Below are 12,785 nucleotides of genomic sequence, written 5' to 3' on the forward strand. Positions count from 1 at the left end.
TGGCAGAGGACAGACATCCCTGTGTAGAAGTCTTGGAAGTCCAAGAGTCCTGGCCTATGTATATTTGTAGGATATAACATATTTTAACAGTTTGCTAACTTTTAAATATTTTTGTGTTTTTTTTTGTGTGTGTTTTTTTTTTAAAGGGACTTGGACTTCTGTTTGTCTTCTTGTCTTGGATCCTGAAAATATTTGGACTAGATTCATCCAAATGGCCCCGGGATTCCGAAGGGACAAACGTGATCATCCAGAATTTTCCTCTCACCAACTGAGATGGCAGACCAGTAGGATGTTCTATCTAGGATCACGTGGCTAGGTAGTAGTGACCTGGGACGCAACCACCTCTCTACAGCATACCAAAGTCAGCCTGATTTAAAAGAAAATAACCAGAGCTGGCATACTCAGAGCCGTGGGGGTCTGGGCAGCGGGGCTCCCTGTGCTTCCCACGTGCACATTCTCTGCCACCATCTCCCACCTTACCCTGTCCATCGAATTACATTCATTTTGCCCTTACTCACTCCTGAATATGCCAATATCTGCAACACCCCAACCGGATGATCTCGGGTCCAGAGTCAATATCAGATTTCTACGTAACCCTGGTACTGTTCAGGGCACCTCCCAACACTATCTGCACAGGTGGCCACAGCTATTGGCATTCAGGACAACTGCTGCCACACAGCCATTCCCTGGGCTCCGACCAAGTAATTTCTCAGTGAGAAAAGCTACACCAGAGAGTTAAATGTAGCTGAGGCACACGGCCTTCAGAACTGAGGTGTGCCACCCCTCTCCTGAGGCCCTCACCAAAGCCCCCCACGGCTTCTAGAGCACTCACTGGTCCCTCCCGGGGCCCTGCAGACTCTCCCAACCTCACCCTCATCCCTCTGCTCTGTGTGGAAAACTTCTTTTTTGCTCAACTGTGTTGCTTCTCAACCTTCTCCTAAGCTACCTGTGCAGCTGTATGCTCCTCTTGTATCCCCATTTATAACTCAGACTGCTTCTGCAGCCGTAGGTTCCCCATGAACCACCTGTAAGTTGACCTGGATCGAGAGGGCAATTTACCTCCTCAAACACAACAGCTTTCTTGTTATCCAGTCACTACCCTAATACTGGATGTTAAGAGGAATTTTATTGAAAATTGGGCATTAAATAATTTAATTTTTATTTCACAATTAAATTAGTTCAATAGCAACTATGTTGTCATAGAAAGAGTTCCATATTTCTACAATAATCCTTGATTATTTGCCTGGTTTGTTACTGTTCAACTTTAATTTCTTAATAAAAACGCATCATCCTGCCGAGACCGGTTTGGCTCAATGGATAGAGCGTCGGCTTGGGGACTGAGGGGACCCGGGTTCAATTCCGGTCAAGGGCATGTACCTTGGTTGCAGGCATATCCCCAGTGGGGGGTGTGCAAGAGGCAGCTGATCGATGACTCTCTCTCATCGATGTTTCTGGCTCTCTATCTCTCTCCCTTCCTCTCTGTATAAAATTAATAAAACATATTTAAATAAATAAATAAATAAAAACGCATCATCCATGGTGCATGACCCGTCAAACACGCCTGGCTCAGAGGAGAGCCGGGTGCTGTGTAAGCGGAGGTGGCGCTGCTGTGACTCATGCCAGCAGGGGAGCTGTGTTCCCACCCCCACAGAAGCTCAGAGATGGTGTTCATTCGAGCCCATGTTTATCGAGTGCCTCCCCGTGTCAGCTTCTGTGCCAGGATGCAAGAGACACAGCCCCACTGTGGAGATCTCAATCTCATGTGGAAAACATGGGAAACCCAAAACAAATTAACAAAGGATAAACACTGTCACAAGGCTGTGAAAGTAACGAGTGTCAGGGCAGAAAGAAAGCGTCTATTTTAGACAGAAGAGAAGCGGGAAGCCTGGGCATTTAAGCTGAGATTTAGAAAGCAAAAAAGATGGAGATGTGGGTCAGAGGGAAGAGCCCACGAGAAGACCCCGAGATGGGGGAAAAACTCAGCAGGTTCGGGGAACCGAATGAGGATATTGGGGCTGAGGCTTAGCGAGGGAAGACTGTCAGAGAGGTGGGCAGGGAGTAGTCTCCCGGGACTATGAGAAGCACAGTAAGGATTTGGGGTTTTAAGCAGGGGAGCAGCATGATCTGATTGGTGTTTTCAAAAGACTGTGGTAGCCCCAGCTGGTGTGGCTCAGTTGGCTGGGCATTGTCCTGTGCACTGAAGGACTGCTGGTTCGATTCCCAATTAAGGCACATGCTGGGGTTATGAGCTTGAACCCCGGTGGGGGCTGTGGTTGAGATGTTTTTCTCTCTCCAAAAACCAATTTAAAAAAATATATTTATACATATATTTTAGACTGTGGTCGCCATGAGATTACAATGATTTTATTAGTACCCATGGGCCCAAGTTGCCGTCTATAGCTGAAGAACCTGGACAAGTGAGTGACAGCCACCTTTTCCTCCAAATGGCTCAGGATCGAGAGCTACGGAGGAAGGTTTTCCTGTCTTGAGTCTGTCATGCCTATCCCACAGTCTTCCCAGGTCTGTCACAGTGTTTCTCTCACTAGACCACCAGCTCCTTGAGGGCAGGGCAGGGTCTTACTCACTGTGGTCCCAGCACTGGGCACTCGGCTCTGCACAGCGGAGGTCAATGCTGAATGAATTGACTACCAATTCTGCACTACCTCTCATGGTAACACCTAGGAACACAGCCAATGCCTACACATGGAGTAGACTTCTGCAGCGGGTAAAGCCCTGGCCTACGAGCATTCACACTTATGGGACCTTCTCTTGGGCACAACACTACTTCATACTCCCAAAAATTTATTTGGGAGTTAAGAATTTAAAAAAATATATATATATTTTATTGATTTTTTACAGAGAGGAAGAGAGAGGGATAGAGAGTTAGAAACATCAATGAGAGAGAATCATCCATCAGCTGCCTCTTGCACACCCCCCACTGGGGATGTGCCCGCAACCAAGGTACATGCCCTTGACTGGAATCAAACCTGGTACCTTTCAGTCCACAGGCCGACGCTCTATCCACTGAGCCAAACTGGTTTCAACAAGAATTCTTTTTTTTACAGAATTAATTGGAGTACCACCGCACTCTAGGTATTCATTTAACTAGCCTCCATGCTTCTTTGTTGCTTAGTTAATAAACTCTATTTTGGGGAGCAGTTTTTAGGCTCACAGAGGAAAGCACTGAGAGTCCCCATATACCCCTTCGCCCCACACTGACAGTCTCCCTTCTATTAGATATCCCATCGCAGAGCGGTCCATCTGTTACAACCAATGAGCCTACATGGATATCACTATCACCCACAGCTTAGCGTTTACATTGGTGCTCCCGCTTGGAGGTGTACATTCTATGGGTCTGGACAAATGTCTACACGAACATGTATCCATCAGCCACGATTCTTTTAAACACTGAATCCAATTGTGGGCTTACGTCCCATTCCCAGGTCAGTTCCCTGGCTTGGCCTTCCAGGACATAACGTTCGGAGCCCCTCTGTCCCAAGAGGCGCCCCCTGTGGTGCTTACCTTTCTTTTCTCCGGTGAAAGGCACAAAGTCTTCCCTGTCTTTCTGTTCCAGAGCCTCCTTCTCCAGGTACATGAGCAGGTGCTCGCGGTCAAAGGGGCCGGTGGCTGCTTTCTGGGTCTGGTCTTTCTGTCGGAATCCGGCTGGCAGCAGGGCACTCTGGTGAGACAGAGGTGTGAGCAGGAAGGAAGGTGCCAGCTGATACTGTTACCTCCCTCCTCGGCTGCACACGGGGAGGGGTGAGCTAAGGGTGGAGTTCTTTGGCACATCTGAGGCCCTACCTGCTCTAACATCCTGTGCTGAGGAGAGGAGGGCTGCAAATGCAGGCAGCACACATGTGCTGGAGCAGCTTCTGGGACTCCTGCAGCTGCCTTCCAGAACGTGACAGCGCATGGCCACCCCCCTCCACAGCCTCTTAGATCCCACTTAGCTTTGGCCACGTCTGCACCCGAGGTGCTCCCAGGCAGTCATATGGAGATTCTACAGAGGAGCCCATATGGCTATTCTCTCTTATTTCCAACCCTTCTCCTGGGGAAACAGCCAAGCTTGATTAAGCTTAGAGATTCCTTCCTAAAGTTTAAACAATACAATCAGAATACTTATATTTTTAAAAGTAAACACAGCGTCCAAAGCACCTGCCACATCGGATTATCATACAGATAATTTTTGTGACATTTTTATTTCTAGTAAAACCATTATGTTGGATGCCACTGATTCTAAGTTTAAGCTAACACCAGCAGGTCTGAAGGAAACACTATAACAAGTTGCTTAGCTTTTCAAGAGCCCATGAAAATATTAGTGTACTTGATAATATCAAAAGCATTTGCTCCACTTAAGTGTATCTGATATTATGGTCAGTTATTCTAATCTACCTATTGTTGTAGGATCACCAAAGATTTCAAGTTATTTAGACATTAAAGAAAAGATTTTTAATTGATTTTTAGAGAGAGAGAAAAGGAGAGGGAGAGAAAGAGAAACAGCAATGTGAGAGTGAAACATTGATCGACTGCCTCCTGCACACCTCCTACTGGGGATTGAGCCTGCAACCCGGGCATGTGCCCTGACTGAAATCAAACTGGCAACCTTTCGGTGCACAGGATGATGCCCAACCAACTGAACTACACCGGCCATTTTAAAGAAACTAGACACAGAAAAGATCTGTCTTTGGGGGTAAAGACCTGGTTTAAATATCATCTCTGACATTTACTAGTATGGGATCTTAGACAAATTACTTCTCCTACTTTATCCCCTCATTTATGAAATTGGGATAATACATTTACCTAAGGGGCTTTTATGTCCAGCAGAGTGTGTGATTCACAGAGGAAACTTGGTAAGATTTGTTCCTTTTCTCCCTTTCCCTTTTTTCCCCCCACCCAAACCAGACTACTCTTTTATCAATCCATGGAAACTACTTTTCCCCATATACATTAAACTTGTTTTTGAGAAATACATTTGCCATATCGTATTATAGATTGTGGTTACTGAGATTCTCCATAAATTTCGTAGAAAGTGACTCAGGACCAATCAGGGAAGAACACAGAATCTGCATTTGGAGCTAAGAGATTTCTACACCATTGTTTAAGGACATGCCACGCCATTTCCCGGGGACTATCACTAACCACACTGCTTCAGTTCCAGGTCACTAACCTGAGGATCTAGGTCATCCAGAACATTTTCCAAGTGTTTCAATTCCTCTTCTGAGAGTTTTCCAAGAAGCTCATCTTCATCAATGTTCTTATATTTCTCCAACTCTTTTTGGAAAGGGAGCGCCATGGTTTCTCAGATGCCCTTCTCATGGGCCGCGGACATTTAAATGGGCCAGCTTCCTGAGACCTCAGAATGCCACTAATAAGAAAGAAACACTGTTACCTCCTTTCTGCAAACAGGATTTATTAACAGGAGACAGGGCCATGCTATCTGCCCAGTGGAGTCTCTCTATTGAACAAATAATTCAACAAAAAAGGTAACATTACCTCACTTGTGGAGCAACCTGACCACTTACAAAGTGTTTTCATATATATTATTTTACTTACTTAGATCTTTACAGCAACCTGGAAAGAAAGCCTCGACAGACATTTATAACCTATTTTACAGATAGAGAGTCTGAGATGGAAAGTGGCTAAGTGCTCTGCCTGAGGCTCCAGAACTGCGATGTGCCAGGCCTTCGGGTTCCCAGGGTAGTGAGTGCCTTCCCGCTACACTACTCTGCCTCCTCCAGCTTTCCACAGAGCACAGTGAAGAACAATGCACCAATTGTACGGCAGTTGTGAGCAGCACACTCGTGTCTTTTCAGAGAAAGAGTGATGGGAAGAATACAAAATGGGGTTCATTCAGAAAGAGAGCTTGGAACATCCATGTGAGAGAGCATTGTCCAGCAGCCCCCCTGCCATTAGACTAAGGAGATTCTGAAATCCTGGCTGCATGCTCACCCTCTCCATTCTTCTCCTCACTGTTCTTCTTTCCTCCTCTCCCATTCTCTTTTAGTCCTACTTCCTTTTTGTTCCCTGGGCCATCCTGCTCAATCCTTTACATTCCTATTCCATTCCCCTTTCAATCCCCCTTTTTTTATACCATCTCACCCCTAAACTTCCACTCACAGTGCAATTTTTACTCAACCCCTTCTTCTTTGCAGAGGATTTTATAGGTATTCCCTAGAAAGATAATACTGCATTCAGGAAATAACAATGTACTCAACTGATTGTGTTTCTCCTCAGGAGGTATTACTATCTGTCAAATCTTTCAAGGCAATTAATATTTGCCGTATGCCCACTAATTACCAGGCAGAGTTCTGGAAAACAGGAATACAAAGGCAAACAAGATATGACCCTTCCTCAAGAAGATCACAGCTCAGCAAGACACACAAATAGGAGAAGTGTTATAACAAAACTAATGTATAAAGTGGGTTTAAACATATAAAAAGATAATTACTGGATAAGGGGATCTCAGGTTTGAGGGGACACTGTGAAAAGGAGTTTGAGTTTGAAACTTGAAGAAAGAGGTCATAGAGGTCATAGGGTAGACATGAGTAGAGAAGGGTCATTCTTAGGAAAAAGGAACAGTGTATGCAAAGGCACAAAGATAAGAAAGTACATGGTAAGTTGGGGAATGCTTGTGTGTCTAGAGGGGAGAGTTGCCCTAGCCGGTTTGGCTCAGTGGATAGAGCATTGGCTTGTGGACTGAAGGGTCCCAGGTTCGATTCCAGCCAAGGGCACATACCTGGGTTGCAGACTCGATCCCCAGTAGGGGGCGTGCAGGAGGCGGCCTATCAATAATTCTCTCTCATCATTGATGTTTCTATCTCTCTCTCCTTCTCCCGTCCTCTCTAAAATCAATAAAAAAAAAAAATATATATATATATATATATATTTTTAAAAAATAGAGGGGAGAGTTGCTGGGAAGGAAGAGGAAAGACAAGGAAGACATCTGTGAAGGGCCTTCCCTATATGCCTTGCCTAGGAACCCAGGCTTTATTCTGTTGGGAGATAAGGAGCTGCTCCAAATTTTTAAAGTAGAGGAATGATCTGAGAAGCCCTGTTTTTAATAAGATAATTCAAACAGTAAGAATGAAAAATGGTTTGGCATGGAAAGAATGCTGTTTCCCTCTCCTTATTAATTCAACTATTTACCATATTTAAGTTTATGGTTTTCTACTTGTATCATTTCCATATATAATGTAACTCTCTTTCCCTTTCATAAGCCTACTTTCTTTTAGTTTCAATGGCTAGAGTCCAGGAAAAACAAAACAAAATTCATCCCACTAAGTCAGAGAAACCAACTATACCAAATACACTTTGTTCTGGTCCAGCTACCACCAATTTACTGAGTGACTATGGACAAGGATCTCAATCAGCCAGGCTCTTAGCCATCAAACATATTGGTTAAACCACCTTACCTACGGGTTCTAAGATGAACAGTTTCCCACAATTTAACATTCTGAAATTGACATTTATCTGACAATTGATGGCTCTCAACCACTGACACAGCAGCAGTCAAGAAAGACTTGTCACAGTCTTCATATGCATAAATATCAAAAGCACCAGCTTCAAAACTAGCAGAATAAGTGTCAAGGATTTGGGGAAAAATTCCAGGGACTCTTTAAAACCAAGGAAGTGGGAGACATGGCGACTCTAGTGTATTTAGCAACACTCCCAAAGGAAGGTCTAGATTAGGTCAGTTCCATATAATTACAGATTGGTTTAAGACCCAACACCAATGATTTTTTATAAAATTACCATTTTTGATGGCAAGGACGAGGTACTGGATGGAAACAAAACTGACATTGATGACTATGAGTCAAAAAATGATTCAAAGAGTTGGAAAAAGGAGCAGTGTAAACAAAGGCACCATATTAAGAATATTAGCCAATTCATTTCACTTGAATTTTCCCTTTTTTATGTTGCACAAGGATGGAATGCTATTTTTAAAATCTGTGTATGTTCAGAGCAGCTTTATTTGTAACAGACAAAAAATGCAAACAACCTGAATGGTCATTAGTAGGTGGATGGATTAACAAAGTGTGGTATGTCCACATAATGGAATCTACTCAGAAATAAAAACAAATGAATTATTGATATACATGATGATATGGATGAACCTCAAAATAATTATACTGAATGAAAAAAGCCAGACCCAAAGGGATGTATATGATATAATTACATTTATCTAAAATTCTAGAATATGTAGTCTGAGTTATATGACCGAAAACAAATCAGTAGTTGCTTACAGATTGAAGGGAGGTAGGGGGAGAGACAGGGGGAGGAATTACAAAGGGGCAAGTATCACAGGATCTTACTCATTTGTGGAATATAACATAATCTGATGAACAAAAATAAATCCAGAGACCCAGAAGCATCGAACAGACCATCAAACCTCAGAGGGAAGGCAGGGGACGTTGGGTGGAGGTGGAGTTTGGGGGTTTAAGAGATAAGCCAAAGAACTTGCATGCATATACTAGTAAGCATAACCAGTGGACAAGATAATCGAGAGGTGAAGGCCTGGGCTGGAAGGAGGGGTGGGCTAGCGGGAATAAAGGGAATACATGTAATACTTTCAACAATAAGATTTAAAAAAAAGTACAAATTAGTAGGTGCAAAATAGTCATGGGAATGTAAAGTACAGCATAGGAAATATAGCCAGCAATATTATAATAACTATGTATGGTGTTAAAAGGTCCTAGAGTTATCGAGATGAACACTTTGTAAATTATATAAATGTCCAATCACTGGGTAGTGCACCTGAAACTATACTGAACCTCAACTCTAACTAAAAACAAAAAGTATATTATTAAAAAAAAAAAAAAAAGGCAATTTTGGGGTTATGAACTACCTTGATTGTGCTGATAGTGTCATAGATGCATGAGATTTCAAAACATATCAAACTGTATACACTTTAAATATGTGCAATTTATTGTACGTCAATTAAGTCTTCAAAAATCTCTGTGTAAGGCTAAAATAGCTCTTTCAATAAAGTAAAAATAACACATTTAAGAAGGCCTGCACCATATTTTAATCTTTCCTCAGTGGCACATAAAATATTCATGTGTTTACGATAGGCAGCATCTTATCATTGGTAAGATTCTATTTGTATTGCTATTCCAGGCCTCTACGACTATATCCCAATTCATCGTTTTCCCTGGAAACAGATTTGCTCTCCTGATTTTCTAGGTCGTGCCAATAATCTGCCAGCCAGTTACTTCCAAAGCTCAGATTCCTCCCCTTCCTTCCATGCCCCGTTGGCTAGCCCTCTCACAGAATCTCACTGCACTGCACTGTTCACACCATCCCTTCCTGTCATTCTTGTTTCAGACTTTTGTTCCGCTGGGCCTGGACTATTCTAATTGCATCCTGAAAGGTTTCTGCTCTTTCCCCTAGGCCACCCAGAGCACCACGGTCAGATCATCTTTCTTAACACTGTCAACAAGCCACCACCCTGGTGAAGGACTTCCAATGGCTCCCTCTTCTCCAAAGAAAAACATTCAGACAGGTTAGCATGTATGATCCCATAAATCGGCTTTGTTCTGCCCATCCTGTTTTCATTACTTTCCTAGTGAGCCCTCCAATCCAGTCAAAATGGTTTACTCGCTCTCTGTTGTAGGCAGAATAATGCCGCCCTAAAGATGTCCCTATGCTAATCCCCAGAACCTGGGAATGTTACTTACATAGCAAAGAGACTGGTGTGATGAAATACAAATTTTTAAAAAATATATTTTACTGATTTTTTTTTTTTTTTTTTTTTTTTTTTTTTTTTTTTTATAGAGAGAGGAAGGGTGAGGGATAGAGAGTTAGAAACATCGATGAGAGAGAAATATCAATCAGCTGCCTCCTGCACACCCCCTACTGGGGATATGCCTGCAACCAAGGTACATGCCCTTGACCAGAATTGAACCTGGGACCTTTCAGTCCTAAGGCCGACACTCTATCCACTGAGCCAAACCAGTTAGGGCAAATACAAATTTTTTTTTTTTTTTAATGGAGAGGTTATCCTGCAATATTTGGGTGGGCTCAACTAATCACAAGGGCTCTTAAAAGAAGAAAAAAGAAAACAGGAATCAGAGAACATGCTGTGACCACAGAAGCAGATGCAATTGTTTTGAAGGTGGAGGAAGGGGCAGAGGGGTGGGGGGAGAGGGGGTCTAGAGAAACTGGAAAAGACAAGTAAGTGAATTCTCCCCAAGAGCCTTCAGAAAGAAGCAAATGCATACTCTTATCCGTACACTTCCATGTTCCCACGTACTTGTTCCGGATGTCTTGTTTGCCCTCCACTTCCACCCCCCACCCTGCTCTGTGCCCCAGGAAGATGATGTATCGATATTTACACAGCATCAGTGGCTTCCTTGCTCTCTGGCTTTTGTTTGGCCCATAGGAGGCAAGTACCAGGGCACTGGAGGGCAGGGGGAGAGGGGAGGAAGGCGGGTCCACAGGCCTCATGTCCTACAGGCAGCCTTCTCTGTACAGTCGTTGGGTGGTGAAGGATCTCTGTGGCTAGGGCCAGACTTCTGCCGTATTAGATTCCTTAAGCTCTCCCCACATCTTCGTAAATACCCTCTTTATTAAAATTCCTTCTAATTATTCAATTTGAGTGTGTACTCCGTGTTTTATTGGGACCTTGGCTGATCCAGTAATATTACTTGGAATGTCCTCTGTTCTCATGGCTTATCGATGTGCTCTGGCATAGATTCCAGCTCTGGGACCACAGACTGTCAGAGCTGATGAGGCCTGAAAGACCACCCAGCCCAGCAGCATCGATGGTTTTCTCCTACTTCTCTGATCACTCCATCTCAATCACACACACACACACACACACACACACACACACACACAGTATTGATTTCAGAGGAAGGGCGAGGGAGACAGAAACATCAATGATAAGAGAGAATCATTGATTGGCTGTCTCCTGCAACATGGGCATGTGCCCTGAGTGGGAACTGAACCAGCCATCTCTTGGTTCCTAGGTCGACGCTCAACCACTGAGGAACACTGGCCGGGCTATTCAGTCTCTTTGCCAATTCCTCTTCTTCCACCTTGAATACTGGCAGGCTGCCAGGTCCTCTCTTCAAACTTGTTTTCTCACACTACACATTTTTCCTGGGGTAACTCATCTCCTCCAGAGTTTTAATTATTACCCATACCTCAAAGCTCCTCAAATCTGTATTTTTGTTTCAGACTTTGTTCCTGAGGGCTGGATTTATATATTTCTTTTTTTTTTTTTAATATGTTTTTATTGATTCAGAGAGAGGAAGGGAGAGGGAGAGAGACAGAAACATCAGTGATAAGAGAAAATCATTGACTGACTGCCTCCTGCACGCCTCATACGTGGATCGTGGATCGAGCCTGCGACCCGGCATGTGCCCTGATTGGGAAAAGAAATGTGACCTCCTGGTTCATGGGTCGATGCGCATCCACTGAGCCACACCAGCTGGGCAAGATTCATGTATTTCCAACTGCTGAACTGACATCTCTACTTGGCTGCCTCAGGCTTCTCAGATGTCAGAAGTATCCCCATCATCTTTCCTTCCAAATAGCTTCTCCTTCTCTAGAATTTCTAACTTCTGGATGTTGGTCCCAAAACCAGGGGGCCATTCTTGATAACTTGTCTTCCTCTCCACCCATCAATCACCAAATCCTTTCTGTACCTAAATCTGTTAAAAACCCACTTACTTCATTCTACCTCACTGGCCCATCCCTCTTACCCCTTTGATCTATTCAACATACAAATGACCAAAGAGATCTTTTTTTTAAAAAATATATTTTATTGATTTTTACAGAGAGGAAGAGAGAGGGACAGAGAGTTAGAAACATTGAGAGAATCATCGATCAGCTGCCTCTTGCACCACCCCTACTGGGGATATGCCCGCAACCAAGGTAGTACATGCCCTTGACCGGAATCGAACCCGGGACCTTTCAGTCCGCAGGCCGACCCTCTATCCACTGAGCCAAACCGGTTTCGGCAAAAGAGATCTTTTTAAACAACCCTCCTCTAGTTATTAAAATTCTCCAGAGGCTTCCCCATTGCCTGGAGGGTTCAGTTCAGATTCACAGTCTGGCCTCTGTCATCCTCGCCAGCCTCATCTTGCACGGCACTCCCACCGCCCCCCTATTCTCCTCCTGGCTCCAGCCTCCTGGACCACTTCCAGCTCCTGGATCATGCCTTATGTTGTTTGCTCAGAGCACTCCTACCCGCTCCTTCGTGGCTCACTGCTGTCTTACTCATCTTCTAGTCTCAGGCAAGCTTCAACTCCTCAGAGAGGTCTTGTTCGGACCCCCAGGCAAGGTCTGAGTTACTCTCCATCCCCCGAGTTACTCTCCATTTCCTTCCAAAAAGGAAAATCAGATACAACATGGCATACCCCTCAGTCTGAGCTGTCCTAGACTTTATAGTAATTGCTTATCTTATCTTTGTCTTCCTGGTTTATCTTTGTGAGGGTGGGGACTTCAGTCACTGTTGTAATCCTGGCTCTCAGCACAGGCCTTGAACAAAAGTAGGCATCCAACAAATATTGTGCAACGAATGTCTGCTGAAGGAAATGAGCTGAAAGAGGTGAAGGGACCCACTAATCCAGAGCTCATTCCTATATCCAATGCCCCCACCTTCTGTCAAGGAATTTTCTGAGGCCACATAAGCCCATAGAAGTTGCTCTGCTTCCTTAACTCGAATCGCCTATGTTAACAATTTGCTGTTCATTTCTTGCTCTCCCATTATCTTTTCATGTGTGTTACATCTATGTTTCTCTCTCCAAATACACCTCAAACTCTCAGAGGACAGGGAC

The 12,785-nt window shown here is 44.0% G+C and overlaps 1 protein-coding gene across 2 annotated transcripts in view; it reads right to left on the minus strand.

Moving 5' to 3' along the window:
* Positions 1-12,785, minus strand: part of TMOD2 (tropomodulin 2) — a 54,159-nt gene that overhangs the window by 33,977 nt on the left and 7,397 nt on the right. For both annotated transcript variants that reach the window (XR_006741810.1, XM_036441920.2), the window contains exons 2-3: positions 5,168-5,365; positions 3,523-3,679 (exon numbers count right to left, since the gene is read on the minus strand). Coding sequence is in view for 1 of the 2 variants with exons in the window: in XM_036441920.2 (XP_036297813.1) it covers positions 3,523-3,679; positions 5,168-5,293 (283 nt within the window). In the remaining variant the exon portion in view is untranslated. The remainder of the gene's footprint in view (positions 1-3,522; positions 3,680-5,167; positions 5,366-12,785) is intronic.

The sequence above is a fragment of the Pipistrellus kuhlii genome, unplaced genomic scaffold (assembly GCF_014108245.1).
Source record: "Pipistrellus kuhlii isolate mPipKuh1 unplaced genomic scaffold, mPipKuh1.p scaffold_m20_p_1, whole genome shotgun sequence".
Classification (NCBI taxonomy): domain Eukaryota; kingdom Metazoa; phylum Chordata; class Mammalia; order Chiroptera; family Vespertilionidae; genus Pipistrellus; species Pipistrellus kuhlii.